Below are 25,706 nucleotides of genomic sequence, written 5' to 3'. Positions count from 1 at the left end.
AACAATGATAACATTTCAAAAAACTTTTAAAATAATTTGTGGAACGAGCAGTTAATGATAAGAGAAAAACATAAAAAGATTATCTTTTTCTTTATTTGTTAAAATAGACAAGTAAAAGTGAAAATATATTTTCAGTATAATGAATAAATAAAAGTAAACGGAGGAGTATATTTTTATAGTAAAATTAAATTAACTATAAATTTCTTATTTTATTATAAAATATGTTTTGTAACTATAAAAATCTCATTTTTACCTTTAAAAGTTAAGAATCCAGCTGAAACGAAGAGAGTAATAAATAAGAGAAGTAACTGCCGCTATCCAAACCTTGAAATTACAATAAATGAGTGGCTATGACGGTGCTTTATTAATGGTACTTTAGTATACTTTTACCATCAAATAAATGATGTAATTTCTTTTTAAAGTTAGACCTTTTGGTAGTTGAGATTTTCAAAACTAACATTATTACTCGTCAGGTAAAGTAAAGGGCAATCCATCGCTTGTCAAATCAAAAGTAATTTTATTTCATTTTTTTTTACTTTGTTTAATCAATGTGATAGGAAGATCTGTATTTGACAACTCTGCTGTAATTTCCTTTTTTAGTTAATATATGTAATTTCTGATTTTAACCAAAGAATTTACAATAACCATCTGTCCTAGTATATACACTTGATAGAAGGAAGGAAAAAAAAAACAATATGTAAATCGGAAACAAATAAAATTACACTTTGATGAATATGATCGTTTTTATATTTATCTTGTATTTATTCATTTCCTTAGTGAGAACATTAAAAGAACAATGATACAAGTTATGTACGTAAGTGTTCAAGTTTTTCTCTTCCTTCCAAAACTTGTTCCAGTTTATGTAATTTTCAAATTTAGAGTCTAAAGAAAACTACTAGAAATCATATAGGAGTAATATTATATTGTTACAAATATTTTCGTAATTAAATAATAGTACCATTCTTGTTCAGTAAACCAAAAGAGTAACAAGAGGCCGAGTCAATTGGTAGCATCAAGCATGTCCACTGAGGGGCCGTTTGGCAGGAGATAATAGAAAAAACAATGCAAACATTAACTTTATGCATTACTAATCTCTTGTTTGGTATGTTTTTTCTTCCTATATTTAACTAATACAATATTAGTTATACATTTTATTTGGTATTATCATATGTATAACTAATACAAGCAAATCATGGTATTAATAATGCAGGGTTTTAATACTTGTATAAGCATGGTTAAAGACATAATTGCCCCTCAAATTTCTCAAAGTGTACAAAGCTAAAAAATGTGGAGGGTGTTTTTATAAACAACTATTTTTTAAAGAAATTATGCAATGCTTTAATACACCAAGCCAAACAGTGGATCAGAAATAATCTCAGAATAACTAATGTCAATATAACTAATCCCAACATTACTAATACCATCATTATTAATATACCCTATTCAACACTATTCTTATAACTCCTACCAAACGACCCCTAAGGTTGTGATCTCTCCATCTATAATCAATACATATCGAGCACCGAATAAAAATTAAAAAAAAGAAAAGAAAAGAAAAGAAGAATTTAGTATCATGGTTGTTCAACAAAGTTGCAAATTGTAGAAAAATGGCAAAAAAAGGTACTCCTACTGTGTTTGGATTCTGACATACAGAAACGTGAAACTATCATGAAATCTATAAATACTAAATTCCAAAAGTACATCCAAAAAACATTATCATAAAATTCTGACTACTTTCGAAAAAAAATAAAAAAATAAAAAAACTGACTAATCTTCCCACGTGCGAACTGAAACTCTGAAAGACCTTTACCACAATTCCACGCACGTCCGGTTTCTCATCTCCAGCCACGTGGCATCTTAAATGGATCCCCATTATCGGGCCCGATCCAACTGCCGGCACTAGTATATTTACCTCTCTGTGTGTGTGTGAGAGAGTTTTTATACTACCACAAAATTGACTTTTCTCTGTTCCCAGGGTGGTACTTAGAAGTTTTGAATTTTGTTTTTTGTTTGTTTTCATTTTTTTTAATTTTTTAAGCTCATTTGTAGCTCTGAAAATCAGGTAAATTAAAAGAAAAAAGGAAATGATTTTTTTTATAACTTTAAGAGAGAAGATGAATTAGAAGGAAGAAGGAGAGAATATTGCTCATAAAGTTCTCTTCTTTTTCACATTTCTTCTCTCTAATCTAATAAAGATCAAATCTTTATTTGTGGGTTTTATTTCTTATTCGTTTTCTTGAACAAAAAGAATTATACGATCAGCTATAATTCTTGATACCCACAAATGATTTTTTTGCTTATTCTGAACACCCTTTTTATAATCTTTTAGTGTAAACAAGGTAGGAGTGTGGTTTCTTCTTTCTAATTTAATAAAGACCAGATTTATATTTTAGTTTTTGGATTTTTCCTTCTTTTTCATTAAAACGATTATATTTCTTGATGCCCACAATTTGTTTTTGCTGATTCTGAACACCCTTTTTGATAATCTGTTATAGTTTAAAGAAGGAAGGTGGGTAGGGTGGTGGGTGGGGGTGGGCGGGTGGGTGGAGATGGGGGGATGTGTATCACGGCCAGATGGCTGTGTTGGAGGTTCAAAGAAGAAGTGTGTAAGGAGGAAGAGAAGAAAAATAAAGAAAAGGGCGTCTTCTCATATATCAGATCAATCAGCAGCTGATAAAGTTGACAAGTCTTTCCCTTTGGATCGTTCATTCAATAATCCCACTTTCTATGGTACCTTTTTTTGTTTTGTTTTTGTTTTTTGATTCTTGATTGTGTGTGCGTACATTAATTTGTGTGTTTGGAATTTGCTTGTTTTCATGTTCAATGTAATTGTGATTATCGGATTTTGATCTATAATGTTGAATGGAGTATGAGACTATTCTGTGTTTGGAGTTTAATTTATTTGTACTTGGTTTAGTTAAGTTGAAGGTTGGTTGGCTGCATTTATCTTTGGAGGTTGTTTAGATGCTTTCTGATGGGAAAATTTCAACTTCTTTTGTTAGCTCATTTTTTTATTTCATTTTTTTACACTGCTTGTGGGGTGTGTGTGTTAGGGTGCTCGTGGGGGTGGGGGGGGGATGGGTGTGGGGTGTGTGTGGAGTGGTTTTGGGTTTGGAAAAGGGTAGAGAAGTGGTGAGTTCAAGGGAATGTGAAATTATGCTTTAATAGCGTACAAGTAGCAGGTAACTGTGGATTAGTTGAGGTGTGCACAAGTTAGCTGGGACAACATTGTTATACAAAATGCTTTAATGGCATAGTGTAGCCGATTCTTTACATAGCAGAAGAAAGGCTTGTGCTAATTACTGGATGAAGGAGGAAGGGGAAAGGAAAAGGAACTGTTTTGACAGTTTTATTGTCCATGTTATGCACCTATTTAAATCGATTTAAGTGTATGGTATGGGTAGTCTAGATTGCAATGTGTATAAATAGCTAGGTACAAATCCTAGAGAGATGAGGAGGCGATGCCCAAATTGTTAAAAAGGTTTAAAATTTTTCTCCTTATGAGATATAGTAGCTGATAAATGTCATTAATCTTTGCCAACTTAATTAGCACACACCTGTGTGGTGCTGATAGGTGAAATGCGTACCAAGGTTTTTCTTCAACGATTTCTTTCTTTCTTGATTTTTTTTTTGAAATATGGTAAGCCCCACTCCCCCATATCCTCATCTAGGAGCCAAACAGTTTCCCTTTCCACTTTGCTCCCTTGTCGATTTGAATCTCCAACGTGTGGTTGGAGGTAGAGAGTCCTAACTACTATGCTATCCTTCTCTTGACAATTTGACACTTAGTATTTGAATAAACCATACCGTTACTAATGGAAGTGAGTTTATAAATTTGGCCCTCTTCTTTTAGGTTGACTGTCTAAATGAAATATGATTATGAGAATGTAACACGAGGATATGGATAATTGCTTATTCTTTGTGTCAAAATAGACAGTGTGATTAATGGAAATTATAAAGATACTGCGCTTATAAATGTGCTTGGATGTATCTCACAGTACCAATTGAAGTCCCAAAGAAAGATTCAAGCTGTTCTCTTATATTAATAATGTTAATTGATGGTGTATTATATATCTTATACAACGCTAAATTACTAAAAATTGCTAATATCCTTGCAATGTTTTCACTTCTAAAATGAGCGGTGTGCCTTTGAAATTGGACTAAGCAGGTGCCTTTAGATCATGACCGATATCTTCTCTATCATATCTTCAATTACCTTCCGTCATTCCCGGGAGGGATATTTTGCATAGTTTAACTTCACATTACTTCTATCTGTTCAACCTAAAGCTGGATAGCGGATAAAACATCACTACCAACCTTTTCTAACATTTAGTGCTATAACGCAAAAACAGGAAGCACTGAGGAAGCATGGTTTGATTCTGCTGCAATATTCGATTCTGATGGCAGTGACGAAGATTTCCAGAGCGTTGCTGATGGTATGGCTTTCTAACTTCAGCCTTTACATTCTATCTGCAGTTGTGAAATTTAAGAATAGAAATGTAAACACAATATTCTGCAGATGTGCTCTCTCTCAACAGCTTTGATTGTGGGCGAACCAGCGTAGCTTCTTTGAGAGATGCCAATCATGGGGATGCTGAGGTCCATGCCCACCCAAACAATTTGCCGCATCCAAAAGATGCAGATTCTAGAACGAAACTTGATGGACCCCACAGTGAGGTACAGCCTGTATTTATTGATGAAATCTCTTCCTCGGCTAATGAAAGCAGCGGCAGGGAAGATGGTTTGTTGGATAACTGTGGAATTCTTTCAAACAACTGTTTGCCCTGTCTTGCTTCCACGGTTGCACCAGTTGAGAAGAGAAGATCTCTTAGCGATAATTCTCCAAGTGCTAGGAAGAAAGCTGCCTTAAAACTTCCTTTCAAATGGAGAGAAGGAAATCCTAATGCTGCTTTGCGTAAGTTTCTATGTCTCCCCTTTTTCCCTTGTGGTCTAGTTGCTTCACTGTAGTGTTTATCCATGTGCATCCATAAGTGATTCGGTGTTCGTATTTATTTCTACTTTTCAATGCTCTTTCTGAAATTAGTTTTTGACTACCTTTTACCAATTGCACAGAATGAATCAACTGATTTATGTTTCCATCAACCATGGGGAAAATGAAATTTCATGAATTGCTTTGTTGACCTCAGCCTATTATAGGATTTAGTATTGTTGTGGTGAATTTTCTTTTTCTTCCAAAAAGAACTTGTTATATTCTTCAACTATCATCTTCTTATTAGAAAATGTTTGTGCCATCTGATGCCAAGAAGAATTACTCTTTGGAATTTACGTTATCCTCGGCGCTCCTAGAAATATTGCTTGCAAACAGTTGTGGACAATTTTGAACTGTTTTCTTCTTCTTTCTACGGTATAATTGGCATAGGTTCATTGAGTCTGAACTGGTACTGATAGATAAATACCTTAACCTTACAGTCGGAGGATGCTTACCACTTGTGCAACCCTCTCTTGTCGTAAGATAGCAACTTAGTATTGATACATCGCAATAAATATGATTTCTTTGGGCATTTTGGAGGTCAGGTTATTTCAGGGATTTGACTCATTAATGAAAATCCAAATGGAGGATATTTGTTACAATTGATTCGAGAGATATCTAAATTACTCCCTGCTGTTACTAGTGTCAAATGTACAATGTTTGTTGATGTTCCGTTATAAAACAAACTAGTGAAATCAGGAAGAGAAGGAAAGGAATGAGGAACAGGGTTAGTATGATCAAGAGTAAGTGGATAATGATAGAATCATAAGTCAATTTTCAGTATGAAAGCTGCACTCCAGATTTTGATTTGTAGATAGGAATGAGTACCATCATCTTCCATCTGTTTAACGGATCAGGGAAATGAGGAAAAACAAACTGACTCTTATCCTTTATGTGGTACAGTTTCGTCTAAAGCCCTGCTTCAAAGACCAATAGCTGGTTCCCAAGTACCAGTTTGCCCGTTGGAGAAGAAAATGCCTGATAGTTGGTCCCAGATTGAACCGGGCACTTTCAGGGTTCGGGGAGAAAACTATTTCAGGTAAAGTGCTTCCTTCTTTAAGTGCTCACATGCCCAGAGTTACGTACAAAAGCTTATATAAAACTGTGTTTAATCATGTAAAAACTTAGAGAACATCCATCTGATAATCGCACTAGTTCCTATGTTGTACTTGTATATGATATTTCATATCACATATTTGCTTTGTGCAGGGATAAAAAGAAGGTACTTGCTCCAAATCATGCAGCATATTATCCTTTTGGTGTTGATGTATTTTTAAGCCAGAGAAAGATATTTCATATAGCTCGACTTGTGGAACTTCCCGTCATTGAACATTCTGGGACACTTCCTCCCATTCTTGTCGTGAATGTCCAGGTATCATTTATTTTAGAATTTATGTAAATGAGTATTTATTTCATTTTTTTTCTTGATCTAACTTCATAAAAGCTTTCAAGATTCTGAAAGTTTTTTCAATGTTATCTGCTTTGTTCATTTTAAGATTGTTGGTGCAATTTATTTTTCTCTTCAAAGTCTAAAGTATTCTGCATCAGTTTTAAATTTTATAAAAGCTAGTTGAATAGGAATATTTGGCCCCCCTCATGGGTTAATTGAGTATATATGAAATGTAGCGTAACCACTAATTGTGTCCTAATTATACCGTGTTTCATTATTTGAGTAGTCATTTAATCATTTATCTGTATGCAGCCATTTCATACCATGCTTAGCCTTGCCTTTTGGTTTTAGCTTTTCTATGCCCCCAAAGTGCTCCTGTTAGCGCTCAACTCAGCCTTTTCATACTTCATATGTGCTGTGGAATTAAATGTACCCGTGTAGGCATCATTGGTTACTTTCTTAATGCCTATATTCATAGGATTTGCCACTTTATCCTTACTTTCTTAATGTTCTACACTCATTGGATTATCCATTTTATATGTAACTATTTCCTCATGTTGCTGAGGTGCTGTTTTCTTCTGCAGATCCCGTTATATCCTACCGCAATTTTTCAGGGCGAAATTGATGGTGAAGGGATGAGTTTTGTCTTGTACTTTAAGCTTTCAGAAAGTTATGCTAAGGAACTTCCACCTCATTTTCAAGAGAATATCAGGGTAAGTTTGAGAATTCATGTTTTCTCATATTTATCCTTTTTCTTTCCTCTTTTTTCTGTGTATAACTTGTTTCAAAATCACTCTTTTATACTGTCAGTTTCTCCATTTTATACTATTAGATATATTCTTATCAGATTTTGGTTAGCGAGTTAGTATTTGACAAATAGTTATTACTTTCCTCCCCTGCTCTTATCTTGGACAGAGGCTGATTGATGACGAAGTGGAAAAAGTAAGGGCTTTTCCTGTTGAACATACTGCACCTTTCAGGGAAAGATTGAAGATATTGGGACGTGTTGCAAATATGGAGGACCTTCCATTAAGTGCTGCAGAGAGGAAGCTTATGCATGCCTACAATGAAAAGCCTGTTCTTTCACGTCCTCAACATCAGTTTTACAAGGTAAAGTTAACCCAGATTTTGTTCATTTTAGATTTGCGTCTGATTTGGCTGTACTTCTTGTTCTACTCAAATTTGTTAAAAGTCCAACCGAATGATTTGTGTAAATGCTGTCATTCCCTTTTAACGTTTACTTTTAAGGAAAAAGGTGACATGCCATTTTGAATGGCGAAAAATCATCCACTAGTATGGTGTAAATTAAGATAGTTCTTCGGTGGCTTGGATAATAAAGTAATTTACCTATCAACAAAGATTACTGAATGAATGAAGAGCTTTTTTAGAATGACAGATGAAACATGAACCATCTTTTGTCGTAAATTGCTGGAGACACTCTTTCTCTATGTGGAAAACTTCTCCTTCTCATGACACACATTTTAACTTCTCATCTGAAAGTATTAGATTTTTACACATTTTGCTTTGCATTTGTTATGGAAGCATACTTCACCTAAAAAATTTCATCCGAAAATTTATTTACAAATGCTTCAGTTTGCATACATCTAGAGTGTGGCCCAATTTCTCGATTAAGAAAGAAATATGTAACAAGGTTTTGAATCTGACGTCGGTTGCTAATGATCTTTTTTGCAGGGAGAGAATTACTTTGAGATTGACATAGATATGCATAGATTCAGTTACATCTCTAGAAAGGGTTTTGAGACATTCCTAGATAGGCTAAAGCTCTGTTGCTTGGATGTTGGGCTAACAATTCAGGTAAATATTTGTCTCCGACGTACCATTCCTTTTTCTTCTTTTTTTTTTCCAGATTATTTTTCGGCCTTGGAAGTCATTTTTTCCATCTAGGTAATGCCTTTTCCCACTTTCCAAGCAGGGAAATAAAGCTGAAGAATTGCCGGAGCAGGTTTTATGTTGTATACGGTTAAATGAAATTGATTATGCAAATTATCAGCAACTGGGGTCGGAATAGAGAGCCCCTTGAATAGCTGCACAGACAGTGGAAGTGTTAAGATATGGCAAATAAAGAGAGTTACTTAGAGAAGTTCAGCTGTCCCTCGCTTTTGGTGCCTACCTCTCTGTCTTTCCATTCCTCCATTTATCAAAATCTTCGGTGTCTCCATAATGCAAGCAGATTATAAGTGTAGCAGGTTCCATGGGAACTGCTAAGGATGATTTCTCGCATTCAGATTACTATGACATGAGTTCTGGACAAGTCGATTGCATACTGCATTAGCTATATACGTGTATGAATTCATGGACGACATTGAGAAATCAGTTAATGGAATAAATTCTAATTCATTCTTTTTGTTTGATAATATAACAATCTGTTTAATTAACTTTGCAGCAACACCAGATTTTTAGTGCTTTTGATGTTAAATAAATGCCAATATGTGGGGGAGGTAAAGGTCTTCATATGTAATGGATACTTGTGTTGATTTTCACCAAAATCAGATACTTTTAATACTTGTGTTCTTAAATGCCAATATATGAGGGTAGGATAAGGTTTTAATGTGTATGGACACTCAGTTTTGATTTTCACCATAACTACATACTTTTTACTGGGATAGCCCGGTGCATGAAACATCCCAAGTTCATGCAGGCTCCGGGAAGCGCTGCACCCCAAGGGGGTGTGATGTAGGCAGTTTACCCTAATGCAAGCATCAAGCGGCTGATTCCACGGCTCGAACTTGTGGCCTATAGATGACACATAGGCATACATTTCTACTGACAGTGTAAAATTTGTTTATGCTATCAGTGTAATTTGGCCTGTCATATCAGATAGTCACAATTTCTATAAATTACCATTGGATGCTTAACAAATAAAGTTACCTGCTAAATGTATATAGTGAGCTGATCCAAAACAATGACAAGACCGAAAGATTGAAGTGAAGAGTTGCATTTGCAGTTTGATCTTCTGTATTAAATTGTTTCTATAAAATTATGTGAAGAACAACAAAAAGTTGAAGTTCAAGATTTGCAGGGAGGAAGTGGTTTCCCACATAAACCTCTATTTCCAGAGTATGAGCTTTTAGGAAAATCAACAAATGGCTTCCCATAAGGTATTTTCCCTTCCAGAAGATTATCTGAGAGGTTCAGCTCTTTCAGATTTCTCAGCTTTAAATACTTCTCAGGGATTCTGCCGGTGAAATGATTCTTGTGCAGCATCAGTCTCTCCAGAGTGCTAACATTGGCCAGTGATGTTGGCAGGTTAGAGCCTAATCTGTTATAACTGAGATCCAATGTCTGTACTGATATCAATGCTCCTATGGATGTTGGTAATCTACCTTTGAGAAAATTATGCGATAAATTCAAGTATCGGATATTTTCTTGTCCTCCCCTCCCAATCTGGTCAATGACACCTGAGAAACTGTTATCGGAAAGATCAAGATATGCCAATGATCCTCCTTCAAACCTGCTCTTCATCTGGAAAACTGAATTCACACTGCCTTCTAGCTTATTAGAGTGAAGGTCTAGAACTCCAAGATTTTCAAGATTTGTGACAGTAGAGGGAATCTCAGAAACAAACTTGTTATTTGAAAGATTTAAAGTATAGAGCTGAGTAAAACTACCGATCCAAACAGGAATCCTTCCTGAAAGTTGGTTAGCTGACAAGTCTAGTTCTTGCAATGATTTGGCTAGTGGTTTTATATAATCTTGAACTTCACCATGAATTCCACATCCTGCTAAGTAGATACGCGACAGTGATGGCAACTGCATAAGCCACTTAGGAATGGTTGACATTTTCAAAAGGTTGAATGATAGATCCAATGATTGAAGATTTGAAAGGGAAGAAATTTGATGAGGCAATGGTCCTTCAATCATGTTATGAGATATACTCAACAGGAGAAGCTGAGAAATCTCGCCTATTGATCGTGGTAACTGACCAGATAACTGGTTGTAACTGAGATATAACTGTGTGAGTGACTTCAGATTACCTAAACCAGAAGGAACAGTACCCTTAAGCTGATTATTTTCAAGTGAAAGTCTCTGAAGGGAAGTCAAGTAACCAATCGATGGAGGTATCGTTCCAATGAGGCGATTATTTTGCAGTCTTAGAAATTGCAGAGAAGACAACTGGCCAGGTTTTGAAGGCAATGTTATCTCTCCCTCAAGCTGATTGTCATTTAGGTAGAGACTTGAAATGGAATACAGTTTAGCAACGGAACGAGGGATTATCCCGGTTAATGAGTTATTAGATAAATCAAGCTCTTTCAATACTTGCAGATTGCCAATGTTTTCTGGTATATTCCCATTCAAGAAATTATCTTGAAAACACAAACTTTCTAAATTTGTCAAGCTTGTTATAGACTCAGGAATTGCACCAGAAAGTTTATTTGAATGTATATCCAATCTTCTGAGATTCTTGAGACCTCCAATACATGAGGGAAGAAAACCAGAAAAGCTATTTTCTTGGAGATACAATTCTTCAAGTTTAGACAACTTACATATGCTTTGTGGTAATGAACCACTAAAATTGTTACTAAGAAAGTTGAGTTTTCTGAGATTTGGAAGATGTAAACCAATGGAAGGAGGAATTTGCCCCGCGAGTCCAACGAGTTCACTCATATCGATAACCTCAAGAAACTTCAGAAGTGTAATTGAAGGAGATAATTCTCCTGCCATAGTAGATTGAAATGGTGCATTACCTGAAGTATAGAGACCTGGTAAATTGATTTGTACAACTCTACCATTTTCATTATTGCAAGAAATGCCTTCCCATTTGCAACAATCTTGGCTTTTCCATTTATTTAATCTGCCAGAAGTATCTGAATGAATTCTAGCCTTGAAATCTTGAAGACCCTTTAAATCATTTGGATGACATGACTTGCTTTTGCATATGGTTGTGAGAGTTAGCAATAGAAGAAACCAAAGAATTTGAGAACCCATTTTTCTTTTCTTTTTTTTGTTTGCAGGAACTGTGGATGGTTTATTCAAATATGCTGAAAAAGTTGGGAGATTTTGTGAACTGAAATGATGGTCAAAGATCTTTAAAACAATGATTTTGTTTAAAGTCTGTTTCTTTCTTTACAGATTGTAATATTCTGAAAAGCATGTAATATGTCTTAATTGTTATTTGCTTTTTTCAACTTAGAGAAAGATTTAACATTAAACAAATGGAGAAAAGCAAATCCAGACTTTATTAAACGTTACAAATGTCAGTTACTAACTACTCCCAATAGATATTCGGATAACTAAACTAATCCTCTGCTTTGCCAGCAGTGTTGACAAAAGTCAATGCTGCTGTTGGTCCTCAGAAACGCCAAAGTAATATTTTGTCCACAGAAACTGCTTGTTTTGTACTTTTTTTTTAGATTTAACTTATACACATTGACGAAATAACTTTTTTTTTAAAACATAAACGTTGCATATTAAAAATTTCATCCTATGTGCATCCGTCCTGGAGGGACTGATCCATTATTCACCGGGCCTTGGAGCGTGCTTTACCGATCCTTCGGGTATTTAAGTAATACTTACTTGTAGTTAATTTCTAAATTTAAATTATATATGTCTTTGTAAGGACTTTTTACTATAAGTATCATTCAACTTATTATAATAGATTAATTACTTTATTTTCTAAGTTATCATATACCTTTGTTTTCTATATATAGTTATTCCTAATTATTGCAGGTAATAGTGTAAAAATACACACGAAAGTGAGAATCTTAGGGGTCGTTTGTTTTGAAAACGAGTTACGCTTGAATTAGTTATGCTGAGATTAGACATCCTAGTTATTTCTTATTGACTGTTTGATATGTTGTATTAATTCTGAAATTGTTAATTTTACTATTTTATCCTGGAATTACTATTCCACGCTCTGATAGGTATAAATTATCCCAATATTTTTTTTAGTATTGGCATAATTTATCCCAAAATTAGTAACCAAACCAAGAACAAGACGGTCCAAAATTTTTATACTAAAATTATCTTTACTTCTACCAGAGTACTCCTTAGTTTTTGAATGACTTAATTGTGTAAAGTTGTGTTTACATTGTCGTAGAAGTTAAACTCATGCTACTTTTACCACCCTAAGTTTCTAAATGATTGACCATAACTAATCTTTGTCCACATCCCAAGCCATTGCCACGAAATCCCAAAAAACAGAAAAAAAGAAAAAGAAAACTATTCTGTCATTTCTACAACTAGGCATGAGATCTCATATCAAAAGACAAAAGTTTGACAATTGTAATGTTGTTCTGACATCTTCCAAGTTTCTAGATATATTTAATAATTCTGAGGACAATTGTATAATCTTCCTCTTTTTCTTATATTTCTAAGTTTGTAGTCAGGCTTTCTTGGTTCGAGGACAGATCGCCCAATCATCTGATATTGTTTGTTGAACAAAATCTTAGTTGGCTCCTAAAGATTCCATCCGTCTCATATTAAAAGTCTTGTTTACTAAAAATAATTATCTCAAAATATTTATTATTTTAGAAGTTCAAGAAAAAATTAATTATTTTTTTCTTTTTTACACTTAGTAATAATTGTTCTTAAAGATGTAGATAACATATAAATAGAATAAGTATTCAATGAAAAGAGATTATATCTTAAAACATAAATAAGGGTAAGATAGTCCAATCCTTTTCCTAATTAATATTTTTTAAAGAATGTGTAAAAGAGAAATAAGACACAAAATATGAGACGGAGGGAATAAGTTTATAATATTAAGAAAATAGTACACTCCAAAAGACAAACCCTTGAATAGAGAAATGTAAACAGAAACAGTGTGATCAATTAGTAGATATAACCTAAATGCATAAGCAGAAAAGCCTACACCATGTCTATTTCATTCATTCATATACGATGAAATATAATTGATTCATTCATAAATAACCTAATAAACTAGGCACCCCCCCCCCCCCTTCTCTCTTAGAACTTACCAATGCAGTATGCAGGATAAAATTCACAAATCAGCCATTTGTAATTGAACAATAGTCAATAATGTCATAAAGTTTCAATATCCTAAAATTTCACTAGTGAGATTTTGAAACTACATTACAATAGCTATTTTTTAAGGAATTTTTACCTCCTATAGCAAAGGTTAACACCTTTATTAAATAAATACCATTTAAAAAAATTATATTCTATACATACCTTTTAATGTTTATAGCAAAATATCTAATTTTTCTTAAGCCACTAAATACGTTATTCAGTAACATTATTTTCTTTCTCTCTCTACTTTAATACATGTCATTCTCTTCCTCCTTTCCCTGAAAACACGATGCTCAATCTCAAAATTCTTCTCAACCACATCACCTACCATTAATTGCAAACATTGATTTTGCCTGGTATACCACGAAGACTTCTCTGACGAACCAACTTCGAAAGACGGATAATTCGTGCTTGGATTGTGAACTCTCTGATAATGGGACGCCTTTGCTGTTGGTGATTGCCATAATAATTGGGTGAGGAATTTCGTGTGTGATTATGGGGAAGTTGGTAAGAACGATGAGTTTGCAGATTACTCATAGTTTCTTTGATGGAGAAATAAACGAACAAAGTTGAGGATGTTCTTTGAGTTCTTGAAAACAAACAAAGAGTAGCAAAAACTCATGTAATAAGAGCCAGAAATTAGGGGTTGTTCTTGAATAAAGACGACGGAGTTTGGGGCTGAGCAATTTGATTTTCTGTTAATATATTTCAATATTTTTTCAATGTATCACGTTGTATTTTCGTGTATTTCATTGTATTCATTGTCTTTTTTTCATTGTAATTCAATGTATCTCGCTGTATTCCATGTATTTCATTGTATTCAATGTCTTTTTTTTCATTGTATTTCAATGCATCCCGCTGTATTCTATGTATTTCATTGTATTCACTGTCTCGCTATATGCCATGAATGTATTCATATGTTTTTTAATTAATATAATTTATGACATATTATATAATTTCTCTGAAGATTGCTATGTTTTTGGGGTATTTTTTGGTTGTGAATCTTTTTTATAACTGGATATACAAAATTTGTGTGTTATAATTGAGTTTGTTGAGATATATTAGGAGTCTATTATGTTAATTGATTCACTTTCCATTTAAAAACAGTGTAACCCCCTGTTTCACGTCGTGAATACAGTCGAATATAATAATTTGTCCAGCTGTAATCCCATATTTCATGTCATGAATACAATCGAATACACCCGAATACAACAACTGATTAGCTGGATTTCTCCTGATTCACGCCTATTTTTGCTATTTTATTCATAATATAGTAGCTTAAATACATCTAATACATCTCATAACAACAGAAAATGTATCTACAATCTGTAATATAGAAAATGATATCTATAGATAGCTAATTACCACTAAAAGATAATACTTAGATGAAAATTTCTCATTTTTTACTTATAGGAAAGTAGCTATCCGGCATTATTACTACATGATGATAAGCCGTAAAAATTGCACGGGACGCCCTATTTGGTCGCCCCCATTTAACCTATACCCATTTTTTAAAAACTTTTAACTCGTACCCACTTTTTAAACAACTTCAGCTCCCTTTCTTCTCCGCTTCAGTACCTCACCAGAAGAAAGCAAGGATCTAGATTGAGATCGATATGCATAAAAACAACATCACAAGCTGTGCAAAAGCTACCCTTTCACGTTCTTACTTTATTTTTTAGTTTTCTTTTTTCCCTTTGAGAATTGGAATGACTGCTCTAGCTCTCTCCTCTGCTTTCTACCCACTAATCCAATCACCCAGATGATACATGTATATATCCCACTCTGACCTTTATTTTTTTCTTGTGACTTTCATATTTTTAATTAATTTAAAAATATTTATACCTTCCTAGCTAATACAAGACGAGCAACTGTATGTAATATTAATATGTGGTAAAAAAACTTCAGCTCTAGTATGTAATATTAATAGGTGGTAAAAAAACTTTAGCTCTAGAGCTAAAATTTCCCATTTACAACACAAAAACTTCAGCTCTAGTATGTAATATTAATAAGTGGTAAAAAAACTTCAGCTCTAGAGCTGAAGTTTCCCAGTTACAAAACAAAAACTTCAGCTATGAAAACTTCAACTCTAGTATGTAATATTAATAGGTGGTAAAAAACTTCAGCTCTAGAGCTGAAGTTTCCAGTTACAACACAAAAACGGCCCGGCTACTAGAATGCTGAAGTTTTGCGTGATTGGCTTTGCTACTTCAGCCTCGTATGCTGAAGTTATGCGAAAAAACGGGTACACTTGTAATTTTTTTTGCAAAGCGAGCACAAGTTAAAATGTGACACAAAAGCGGGTATAGATGCAAATTCCCCTGATAAGCCAGACCCTGTCTAGCCCATCTTAAACTGATAATGAAATGGGAGCCCACTAAATCACACATGCGAGCCACATAAATCACACTGAGATCGCAGATCAAAACAGAGTTCTGGGCAAAGTTCAATGTCAAGAATGCGGTCCTTTCTGTGATCGCATAATTTGTTTGCGAGCCGCAAAATTGACTGCAAACCAATCATGGAGGCTGCTGAAGGAAGAAAATGCGATGCAAAATGCGGTCGCATTTATACAATGCGGACCGCAAAACATCAATGCGGTGAAGGCCTGGAAACTAGGGTTACATTCTGCGATGGACTTGTCAAAAATGCGAACTGCATGTTTGCTTTGCGACACAAATGCGGTCGTATATCTGAACTGAAAGGGTATTTTTGTCCATTTTCTCTCCCGATTTTCAGCCCACTATAAATAGATTTATGATGATTTTGTGGGCTCATCTTGTCTAGTTTTTGAGCTACATTCCAAGACTTAAATATTCTTCACTTTTGGAAGATTTTGGGTCAAGAATCTTTACTTTGTAAGCTTTATGGCATTTAGTATTCTCTTGCTTTTGTATTTTAGTATGAGTAGCTAACTTTAAATACTAAGGTTGAAGACCCTAAATGGGTGTTTAACATTGAATATATATATAATGGTTGGTTGATATTTATTTACTTCTCATTCTTCATTTATTGTTGGTGGTTGCAAACATTAACAAGTGCCATTAAATTCTTGCTTTGCTTGGAAAAGTGGGTTAGAATTTGGTAGAAGTAAATATCAAAGACTCAAGACTTTAAACCTTGTTTAATAAAATCGCTTAGGAATAAATGAGTTTTATTTGGCATATATTGATTGTTCTTAATTGCAACTCTTTTATATTTGGAAAAATCATAAAGAGAAAATACTACCCAACTATTGGAAAATATTGGGTAGTTATTGAGACATCATTGCATATCAAAAGGACCTTACATTAGAAATATATCATATTAACACCGATAGCATTACACTTCATTAAAAGGGACACAACCTTGGTTTCTTTAATCCAATTATTTACAGTCTCAATATTCCAATTAGTTGTTACTTTAAAACAAAGTCAACTCAAACTCTTGTTAATGTTAATTCATACTCTTGTTACCGTAACTAAATAGAATTATGACTTTAGTCGAGCAACACACTATTTGAGTAACCTTTTCACACCTATTCCCTGTGGGATTTGACCGCAACCTTGTTGGGTTACTATATTTGACACCGACCGCCTTACACTATTTCTTAAAGTGTAATTTAATCGTATCAAATTTTGGCGCCGTTGCCGGGGAATACGGTTTCGAAATTACTAAGTAGTGTGCGCTTTACTTTACGTCTTATTCTATTCCATCACACTTTGCTTGTTTTGCTTGGTGTTGATAGGAAAACATGTCTGAATATGGCGATGACGTAGAGGCAGATATGGGAGAAAATCCTTTTGTAGACATCGAGGAGTACATTGAGGATACAAATGCTATTGTACCTCCAGCTGTTGGCGCTGCAACATTCAAAGTGGAACACGGTTTAATCCTTATGCTCAAAGCAGAAGGGTTCTTCAGAAATTCCACCGATAATGATCCAACACAACACCTTAGAAACTTCTTGGGTGTGTGTGCAATGTACAAGCAAAATAATGTCTCTGATGATTCCTTGAGGTTGAGATGCTTCAAGTATTCTCTAGCTGGGGATGCAAGGAAATGGCTCCAGAATCTGCCACCGAACTCTATCCATTCTTGGCCCGAACTTGTCCGGGCGTTCTTGTCTAAGTGGTTCTGCAAAGTAAGAAGTCTGAGCTGCAGGATAAAATCTTCTTTTTCAAGCAAATACAGGTAGAACAGTTGTGTGAGGCATGGGATCGATTCAAATTATATTTGGTGAGGTCTCCAAACTATGGTTTTCCAGATTCTATGCTATTGGAAAAATTCTATATGGGTTTGGATCCTATGAACCAAGCTATAGCCAAGAATGCAGCTGACGGATCTTTCATGGATAAATCATTCGCAAGGGTGACACAAATCCTCGACAAAATGGCAAAGCATAACCAAGCATGGCACTCCGAGGACACAACAGGTGGAATTAAATATGGTTCCCCTTCCTTGAGCAACATTATCAAGGAAAATCAAGAGAGAGATCAGGTGATTGCAGGGCTCGCTACAAATGTCAATGTGTTGACAAAGATGTTCACCGAGAACCAAACGAAGAAAGTGAATGCGGTGGAAGATGTGCAACCCTTATCAAATGAGGATTTTGAGGAAGTAAATTATGTCAACAACCCTCAAGGAAGGTATCAAAGGCAACCATACCATGGTCAATGGCAACAAAACCAATGGAGGCATACCCCACGAGGGCAAAGCAACCAACAATGGAGACATGACCAAGGTAGCTCGCATCAAGGAAATTGGAACAACAACAACAACTTTGCAAACCGTAGCTCCAACCCCTATGTTCCCCCAAAGGTTCAATACACAAATCAAGGGTCCTCAAGTGATTCTAAGTTAGAAAGCATGCTTGAAAGAGTATTGCAAAACCAAGAAAAGTCTGACACGTCCATGAGGAACATGACCGAGATTGTTGGCTCTCATACCGCATCCATTCAAAAACTGGAGATGCAAATGAGAGACTTTTCTAGGGAGCAAAACCCAAAGCAAAAAGGGCAACTTCCAAGTGACACTATTTCGAACCCAAAGGGTGGTGGAAGTGGTCCAACTTCTCACGTCATGGCAATAACTACTCGAAGTGGGAAGGTGCTACAAGGAGAAATTGAGCAAGCGGTTTTAGGGGAAGAGGCCGAACAAGAAGTTGAAGCGGAAGAGCAAAGGGTTGTTGAAGTTGGAAGGGTTCCGGAAGAAGAGAAGGCGCAAGAAGGAACCGAGAAGGGGTAAAGGAAAAAGTGAAAGAGACATCAAAAGCTCCATCTCCTATTCCTAGACCTCCTCCTTTTCCTCAAAGACTTGCGCGAAGGGTTGATGATAGCAAGCTTGAGAAGTTCTATGACATTCTAAAGCAATTATCGGTGAACATTCCATTCTTGGAAGCTTTTCAAGAAATGCCAGGGTTTGACAAATATCTGAAGGATTTGATCACCAAAAAGAGTACCACAAAGAATGATGAGTAAACATGACTCACCGGGTTAGCTCTATTATTGCCACAACCAAAGTTCAAAAGAAAGAAGACCCGAGAGCCTTTACTATTCCATGCACTATCGGGGCGCATGATTTTGCAAGAGCCCTTTGTGACAATGAGGCTAGCATTAACTTGATGTCGCTCGTCATTTACAAGCAAGCGGGATTAGGGATTCCAAGGCCAACAAGCATGAGATTACAAATGGCCGATCGTTCCATTAAGCGACTGGTAGGAATTGTTGACAATGTGATTGTAAAAGTGGGAGAGTTCCATTTGCCCGCCGATTTTGTAATTCTTGATTGTGCGATTGATAAAGAAATCCCTATCATTTTGGGGATACCATTCCTAGCCACGGGAAGAGCCCTCATGGATTCGGAGCGGAACGAAATTAAAATCTGGGTGAATGATGAAGAAGTCACATTTCAAGTGACCAAGGCTATGAAACTACCCCATGAGTATGAGAGCATTTCAGTGGTATATATTGTTGATGAGGTAGAAGATGCCATCGAAATAAAAATGGAAGAACAATGCCTTGGTGAGGCATTGGCGGCTATTTTGGTAAACTTTGATGGTGAAGACATGGATGGGTACATGGAGTCGGTAAATGCATTGGAGGGTCTTGGATCCTATACTTATACTCCGACAAAGCTTTCTCTTGACTTGGAGAATAGGGACACACCTCCCGCAAAGCCATCAATCATTGAGCCACCACAACTAGAGCTCAAGCCACTTCCTCCGCACTTAAGGTATAAATTTCTTGGCTCTAATGATACTTTACCAGTAATAGTTTCATCTTTGTTAAATGATGTGCAGGTAAACCAATTGTTGGCAGTCTTGAAAGAGCATAGGCAAGCCATTGGATGGACAATTACGGACATCCGTGGGATCCCCGTGGGAATTTGTGAACATTAAATCCAATTGGAGAGCGAGACGAAACCAAGTATGGAACATAAACGTCGGTTGAACCCATCAATGCAAGAGGTAGTAAAGAAAGAGATTATCAAGTGGTTAGATGTCGGGGTAGTCTACCCCATTGCAGATAGTTCTTAGGTGATCCCGGTGCAATGTGTGCCAAAAAAGAGAGGCATGACCATGATAAAAAATGATAAGAATGAGCTCATCCCAACAAGAACAGTGACTGGATGGCAGGTTTGTATGGATTATCGGAAGCTTAACAGTGCTACATGCAAAAACCACTTCCCTATGTCTTTTATTGATCAAATGCTTGATCAGCTAGCGGGGAGGTCATTCTATTGCTTCCTTGATGGGTATTCTGGCTACAACCAAATCAACGTCGCTTTGGAAGATCAAGAGAAAATGACTTTCACTTGCCCATATGACACTTTTGCCTTTAGCTGGATGCCATTTGGCTTGTGCAATGCTCCGGCCACTTTTCAAAGATGTATGATGTCCATTTTCTCTGACATGGTAAAGGACTTTCTTGAAGTTTTCATGGATGATTTCTTGGTAGTTGGTGATTCTTTTGAGCACTGTCTTAACAATCTTAGACAAGTGCTTAGGAGATGTGAAGAGACCAACCTTATGCTCAATTGGGAGAAATGTCACTTCATGGTGGACTAAGACATTGTGCTGGGGCACAAGATTTCAAAGCATGGCATTGAGGTCGACCGAGCAAAGATTGAGATTATTTTGAAGCTTCCTCCACCTACCTCCGTGAAAGGTGTTCGAAGTTTCTTGGGTCATGCCGGGTTTTATATGCGCTTCATCAAGGATTTCTCCAAGATCGCTAATCCTATGTGCAAACTCCTTGAAAAAGATGCCAAGTTTGTGTTTGATGAGAAATGCCTCAAAACCTTTGAGGAATTAAGGCAAAGGCTCACCACGACACCTATTATTGTCACACCCGATTGGTCTCTTCCTTTAGAGCTCATGTGTGACGCCAGTGGTGTAGCCATTGGAGCAATGCTTGGCCAACATCACAACAAATTTCTCCATCCGGTCTACTATGCAAGTAAAACACTCAATGGGGCACAAATGAATTACACGGTAACTGAGCAGGAGCTTCTTGCCATTGTTTATGCCTTTGAGATGTTCTGGGCTTATTTGTTGGGGTCCAAGGTGGTAGTGTACACAGATCATGCGGCCCTTCGCTATCTCATGGCAAAGAATGATGCAAAGCCACGATTGATTTGATGGGTCTTGTTGTTGCAAGAATTTGACTTCGAAGTCAAGGATCGTAAGGGAACTCAAAATCAAGTGGCGGATCATTTGTCAAGGCTTGAGGAGGCAGGGATACCAAATGGAGATCTTGAAATCAACAATGCATTCCCGGATGAACACATATTGGCACTATCTAGAACTTTTGCTCCTTGGTATGCCGATATTACTAACTATTTGGTTAGTGACCTTATCCCGGACGGATTGGAATCATATCAAAGAAAGAAGTTTTTGAAAGACTGTCGGCAATACTATTGGGAGGAACCATTCTTGTTCCGTGTTTGTGCTGACAATATTATCAGAAGGTGTGTTCCCGAAGAAGAGGTTATGCCAATTCTCAAGGCACGCCATGACTCACCGATTGGGGGTCATCATGGAGGAAATCGAATGTCGGCTAAGGTTCTTGAATGTGGTTACTATTGGCCTTCCATCTATCATGATTCCAATCAAATGGTCAAAGCTTGTGACCAATGTCAAAGACAAGGTTCAATCTCCAAAAGGCATGAAATGCCAATGCACTTTGTGATGGAGATAGAGATCTTCGACGTGTGGGGAATTGATTTCATGGGTCCCTTTGTAAGCTCTTGCGAGATGAAATATATCTTGGTAGCTGTGGACTATGTGTCCAAATGGGTTGAAGCAATTGCCTTACCAAACAACGAGGCAAGGAGTGTGACCACCTTCTTGAAGAAGAACATATTCACTCGGTTTGGCACTCCTAGAACCATTCTTAGTGACGGTGGATCTCATTTCTATAACAAAGCTTTCTCGCGGATACTTGAGAAGTATGGAATCAAGCACAAGGTAGCCACACCTTATCATCTGCAATCAAGTGTTCAAGTTGAGGTTTCCAACCGGGAGATCAAGAACATTCTAGCAAAAACTGTCAACGCAAATAGGACTGACTGGTTAAGGAAGCTAGATGACGCATTGTGGGCATACCGCATGGCGTACAAGACTCCTATTGGTACTTCTCCTTATTGGTTAGTCTTCGGTAAAGCTTGTCATCTACCAGTGGAATTGGAACACAAGGCTATGCGGGCGTTGAAAAGGTTAAACTTGGATTAGGCTGAAGCTGCAAATTTGAGGTTAACACAACTGAATGAAATGGAGGAATTCCGGTTCCATGCTTATGAAAGTGCAGCTGTGTACAAAGAACGGATGAAGTTTGTCCATGACAAGAAGATCTTGAAAAAAGAGTTCAAGTCGGGTGACTTGGTCTTGCTCTTTAACTCAAGTCTAAAATTGTTTCCGGGGAAGCTCAAATCAAAATGGTCCGATCCATTCAAAGTGGTCAATGTCTCTCCTTATGGAGCTGTGGAACTAGCATCAGAAGATGGGTCCCGGACATTCAAGGTAAATGGCCAACGCATCAAGCACTACTTAGGCACAGATGGAGAAAAATATTTGGTGGAGCAGCTGGCTCTAAAAGATGGTCCGTGTCCAACCATTGAGTGAATCCAAAGGAACATCAACTTTATCATGCCGCGACGTTAAATCAAGCGCTTCATGGGAGGCAACCCATGTGTGGTAACATTCTTTTGTTCTTTGAATTTTTAATTTTTGATAGATAGATTTACTTGGGCAATTTAAAGTGTGTGTTAGAGTGCAGGGGGTTCAAAAGATCACAACACTTGGTTGGAATGCATAAGAAAGGGAAGAAAAACCACCGTGTGAAGTTTGCTACAAAGATGCGATCGCATTTTCACTATGCGGAACGCATTTTGGTCGCAAACCAGAGCAGAGAATTTGGCTAAAATTGTTGGTAAGAATGCAACAAGGTGGTGCACTATGAGGACCGCATTTCACTTATGCGATCGCATTGTGCACCGCATTTATCACCTTTTAGCAAGCCAAGTAAACCCACCGCATAACAATTATGCGGTCGCATAATGTGTTATGCGGTGCCCTTCCAAATGCAAAAATGACAGGTAAGTGTCGCATTCTCTCATCCCCCCCACAGTCAAAACAAAACAAAAAAATAAATAAAATAAAAACAAAAGAAACAAAAAAGAAAAGAACGGAAAGAACAGAGAAGAAAACAAAGAACGAACAAAGGGGGGAAAGCACGGCTAAGTAATCAAATCCTTCACACGACGGAAACCCATTTACATTCTCCATAGTTATTACATTCGACTTACTGGTATGTGCCTTTGCCCTAATTTTCTAGTCTGAGGTTCTTGTTTCTTTCTTCTTTATGTTTGATCTACAAAGTTTGGTTATGTGTTGCTTTTCGTAGTTGTTTTTCCATAGAATGGTCGTTTCTGGGTTGGAAATATAGATGGGGTAATGGGTAGTGAGAAATAGGCCCGCCATTATTGAAAGGATGATTTGACTCCTGAGGACGACGACATTTGCGGCCCGCAAAGTCAAAATGCGGTCCGAATTTTGGCCGCATATTAAACCCTAAGTCTCCTAAGGACGATGATGAATGCGGTGACTTTTGAGGTCGCATAATTGATATGCGGACTGTAAAGTTACCGCAAATTGAAACATACAACCCAGTTATGAACTCTGCCATTTGCGATTGTTTTGCGATCGCATTCCCCACTTTGCGGTGGCATTTGCGATCGCATTTTGTTGTGTATGTTGTGAGAAAATCAGTTCTGCGATGGTTATGTGGTCCGCATAGTGGTTATGCGATCACATAACCCACCACAGACTGAGACCCATAGAGCCCAAGCAAATTTGCGACGCGTTTGCGGTCCGCATTGTGGTTATGCTACCGCACAACATGTCGCATTTTCATCTTTTTCATTGAATTCCTCTAATTCTTCTCAGTGTTGCTTATGTTATCACTCATACTTCACCATTGTGCAAATATGGCTCCCAAGAAGCCTGCTTCATCTGCCCAGAAAAGACCATCCTCCAGTCATCACAAGTCACAAGAGAAGCGGTCACAGACGAAATCTAATGAGCCACGCCCCTCCCAGTCTGATGAGGAGGAGGTCTTGCCCGAAGTTAACTTACAGGTTGAGGCAAGAAGGAAGCAAGGAGATGATTTCCACCTCCGCTTTGGGGTATAGGGATCCAGGGAACTGTACAGAGAAGGGCTCATCAAACGAAAAATCCTGGGCGAGAAGCAATTGAGTTTGAATGGGTTACAAGAGCAGTACCCCCACATCTTAGAGAACATAAAAACAAGGAGATGGGAGTGCTTTAATGAACCACCTACTGAGTATAACGATTCCCTCGTCCATGAATTTTATGCATCATATGGGGCCTCCAGGACTAAGCACCACAAACGTAACAAAATTTTCACTGAAACTGTACTTGTTCGGGGGAAGACTGTGTTTTGCAACAGTGAGGCCATTAATGAGTTGTACTTCCCTGGATGGAGAGCAGGCACAGCTGAATACGATGCCAAATTTGCAAACAGGGAAAATGAGTGTGGTTGGATTGCTTCGGTGATAGCAAAGGGGACCCCTTCTTGGATCAATCCTGGGCATAAGATATACAAGGAGGATCTCTCAAGAGAGGGTCAATTCTGGCTCAGATTTCTTACTTCTAGATTGATACCGTCCCGGAACGAGACTGACGTAGCCCTTGAAAAGGCTCTTATCATTGCATGTATCATGGCGGGAATCAAAATTAATGTAGGAGCACTGATCTTCCAAGAGATAGAGATCCGGGCAACGCAACATGCCACTTCACTTCCGTTCCCTTGTTTAATCACAACCCTCTGTAAAGCTGTGAAGGCCCCTATCATGTAAAACACTGACAGGACAGGGAAAGTGACAAAGGACATTGATATCACAAGGATTAATGATGTTGTTGCCCCACCAGAGGTTCCTATTCAGGATCCAATTGATGTAGAGCCTTCCGACTCCCAGCCTCCCGTGACTCCTCATGTTACTGTGGCATCCACTTCTACTTCAGAGCCTGCTTCTCAGTCCACTACTGCTCAGCCTCCTGCTATACTACGACTTTGTTTCATTGCTCAGCATGCCAATGCCAAGGTAGACCAGCTCTTGAAGACTTTGCCCAACCTTATCAAACAAGCTCTGACCCCTTTACAGTCATTAGTGACAGAACTCCAAAAATAGCAAACAACGTATAGGGATCGCCTACAGCAGCTTGAGTTGAGGGTTGAGAAGATTGAGCGAGGGGAGGTTAGTGATTTACCAAAGCTCCGAGAAGAGGTTTCCTCGATGAAGACCGAACTCCACAAGATGCAGACTCTGGAGTTCGACATATCATCCCTCATGCCCATGGGAGGTGAGCAGGGTGCATACACATCTGCACCAGAGTTGGGCCTTGACTTCTCCACACTTGTGACTGATAGTGCCCCTCCGACTGCCGGAGCTTCCCAGCCTCCAGCTCCCTCTGCCCATATTGTGATACCTTCTAAGGAGGAGTCCAGACATTCTGCTGAGTCTGAGGAGGAGGAGGTTGATGAGGGCGAGGATGAGGAGAGTTCATGGTCCTCGGAGAATGATGGACCTCAGGATAAGGACAAGCAGATTGCAGATGCTACTGTTGAGGATGCTACTGTTGAGGAAGTGGAGCAAGAAAATATTCAGAGAGCGATCAGGCAGTCCCTGTAGTTCCATCGGCCACTCAGCCATCAGTGGGAGAGACTAGCAGCTCACAGGCCCCAGCTCCAGTTCTGGACCAGCCAGAGATCCTTCCACCACCAGTGGAGGTCACTCTTCAGGTCGAGCTCTCATCGGTCCCAGCTTCCACATCCG

The 25,706-nt window shown here is 37.5% G+C and overlaps 4 protein-coding genes across 4 annotated transcripts; 3 read left to right on the top strand and 1 right to left on the bottom strand.

Moving 5' to 3' along the window:
* Window positions 1-2,543: 2,543 nt before the first annotated feature.
* Window positions 2,544-8,738, top strand: LOC104230460 (uncharacterized). The gene is made up of 9 exons (XM_009783281.2): window positions 2,544-2,730; window positions 4,353-4,436; window positions 4,520-4,915; window positions 5,894-6,029; window positions 6,200-6,362; window positions 6,965-7,093; window positions 7,296-7,490; window positions 8,073-8,195; window positions 8,314-8,738. The coding sequence occupies exons 1-9, from the start codon at window positions 2,550-2,552 to the stop codon at window positions 8,407-8,409; spliced, it is 1,503 nt and encodes a 500-aa protein (XP_009781583.1). The 5' UTR covers window positions 2,544-2,549; the 3' UTR covers window positions 8,410-8,738.
* Window positions 8,739-9,387: 649 nt separating this feature from the next.
* Window positions 9,388-11,470, bottom strand: LOC104230459 (LRR receptor-like serine/threonine-protein kinase FLS2). The gene has a single exon (XM_009783280.2). The coding sequence runs from the start codon at window positions 11,325-11,327 to the stop codon at window positions 9,408-9,410; it is 1,920 nt and encodes a 639-aa protein (XP_009781582.1). The 5' UTR covers window positions 11,328-11,470; the 3' UTR covers window positions 9,388-9,407.
* A 5,633-nt stretch (window positions 11,471-17,103) lies between these two features.
* Window positions 17,104-18,829, top strand: LOC104230462 (uncharacterized). Its single transcript, XM_009783283.1, has 3 exons — window positions 17,104-17,493; window positions 17,544-18,592; window positions 18,643-18,829. Exons 1-3 carry the CDS (start codon window positions 17,104-17,106, stop codon window positions 18,827-18,829), a joined length of 1,626 nt encoding a protein of 541 aa, XP_009781585.1.
* Window positions 18,830-18,831: 2 nt separating this feature from the next.
* On the top strand, window positions 18,832-19,749 carry LOC104230461 (uncharacterized). The gene has a single exon (XM_009783282.1). The coding sequence runs from the start codon at window positions 18,832-18,834 to the stop codon at window positions 19,747-19,749; it is 918 nt and encodes a 305-aa protein (XP_009781584.1).
* Window positions 19,750-25,706: the final 5,957 nt, after the last annotated feature.

The sequence above is a fragment of the Nicotiana sylvestris genome, chromosome 10 (assembly GCF_000393655.2).
Source record: "Nicotiana sylvestris chromosome 10, ASM39365v2, whole genome shotgun sequence".
Lineage (NCBI taxonomy): Eukaryota > Viridiplantae > Streptophyta > Magnoliopsida > Solanales > Solanaceae > Nicotiana > Nicotiana sylvestris.
Note: the sequence above shows the minus strand (reverse complement) of the source record. Positions and strands in the feature narration are given on the sequence as shown.

Bases quoted from the DNA above. Each gene is read 5' to 3' on its own strand.
- LOC104230460 (XM_009783281.2), top strand. From the start codon at position 2,550: ATGGGGGGATGTGTATCACGGCCAGATGGCTGTGTTGGAGGTTCAAAG. The intron at 4,437-4,519 runs GTATGGCTTTCT...AATATTCTGCAG, and splicing joins TTTCCAGAGCGTTGCTGATG to ATGTGCTCTCTCTCAACAGC. The intron at 8,196-8,313 runs GTAAATATTTGT...CTTTCCAAGCAG, and splicing joins ATGTTGGGCTAACAATTCAG to GGAAATAAAGCTGAAGAATT.
- LOC104230459 (XM_009783280.2), bottom strand. From the start codon at position 11,327: ATGGGTTCTCAAATTCTTTGGTTTCTTCTATTGCTAACTCTCACAACC.
- LOC104230462 (XM_009783283.1), top strand. From the start codon at position 17,104: ATGTCTGAATATGGCGATGACGTAGAGGCAGATATGGGAGAAAATCCT. The intron at 17,494-17,543 runs GTAAGAAGTCTG...AAGCAAATACAG, and splicing joins TGTCTAAGTGGTTCTGCAAA to GTAGAACAGTTGTGTGAGGC. The intron at 18,593-18,642 runs GTAAAGGAAAAA...TCCTATTCCTAG, and splicing joins CAAGAAGGAACCGAGAAGGG to ACCTCCTCCTTTTCCTCAAA.
- LOC104230461 (XM_009783282.1), top strand. From the start codon at position 18,832: ATGACTCACCGGGTTAGCTCTATTATTGCCACAACCAAAGTTCAAAAG.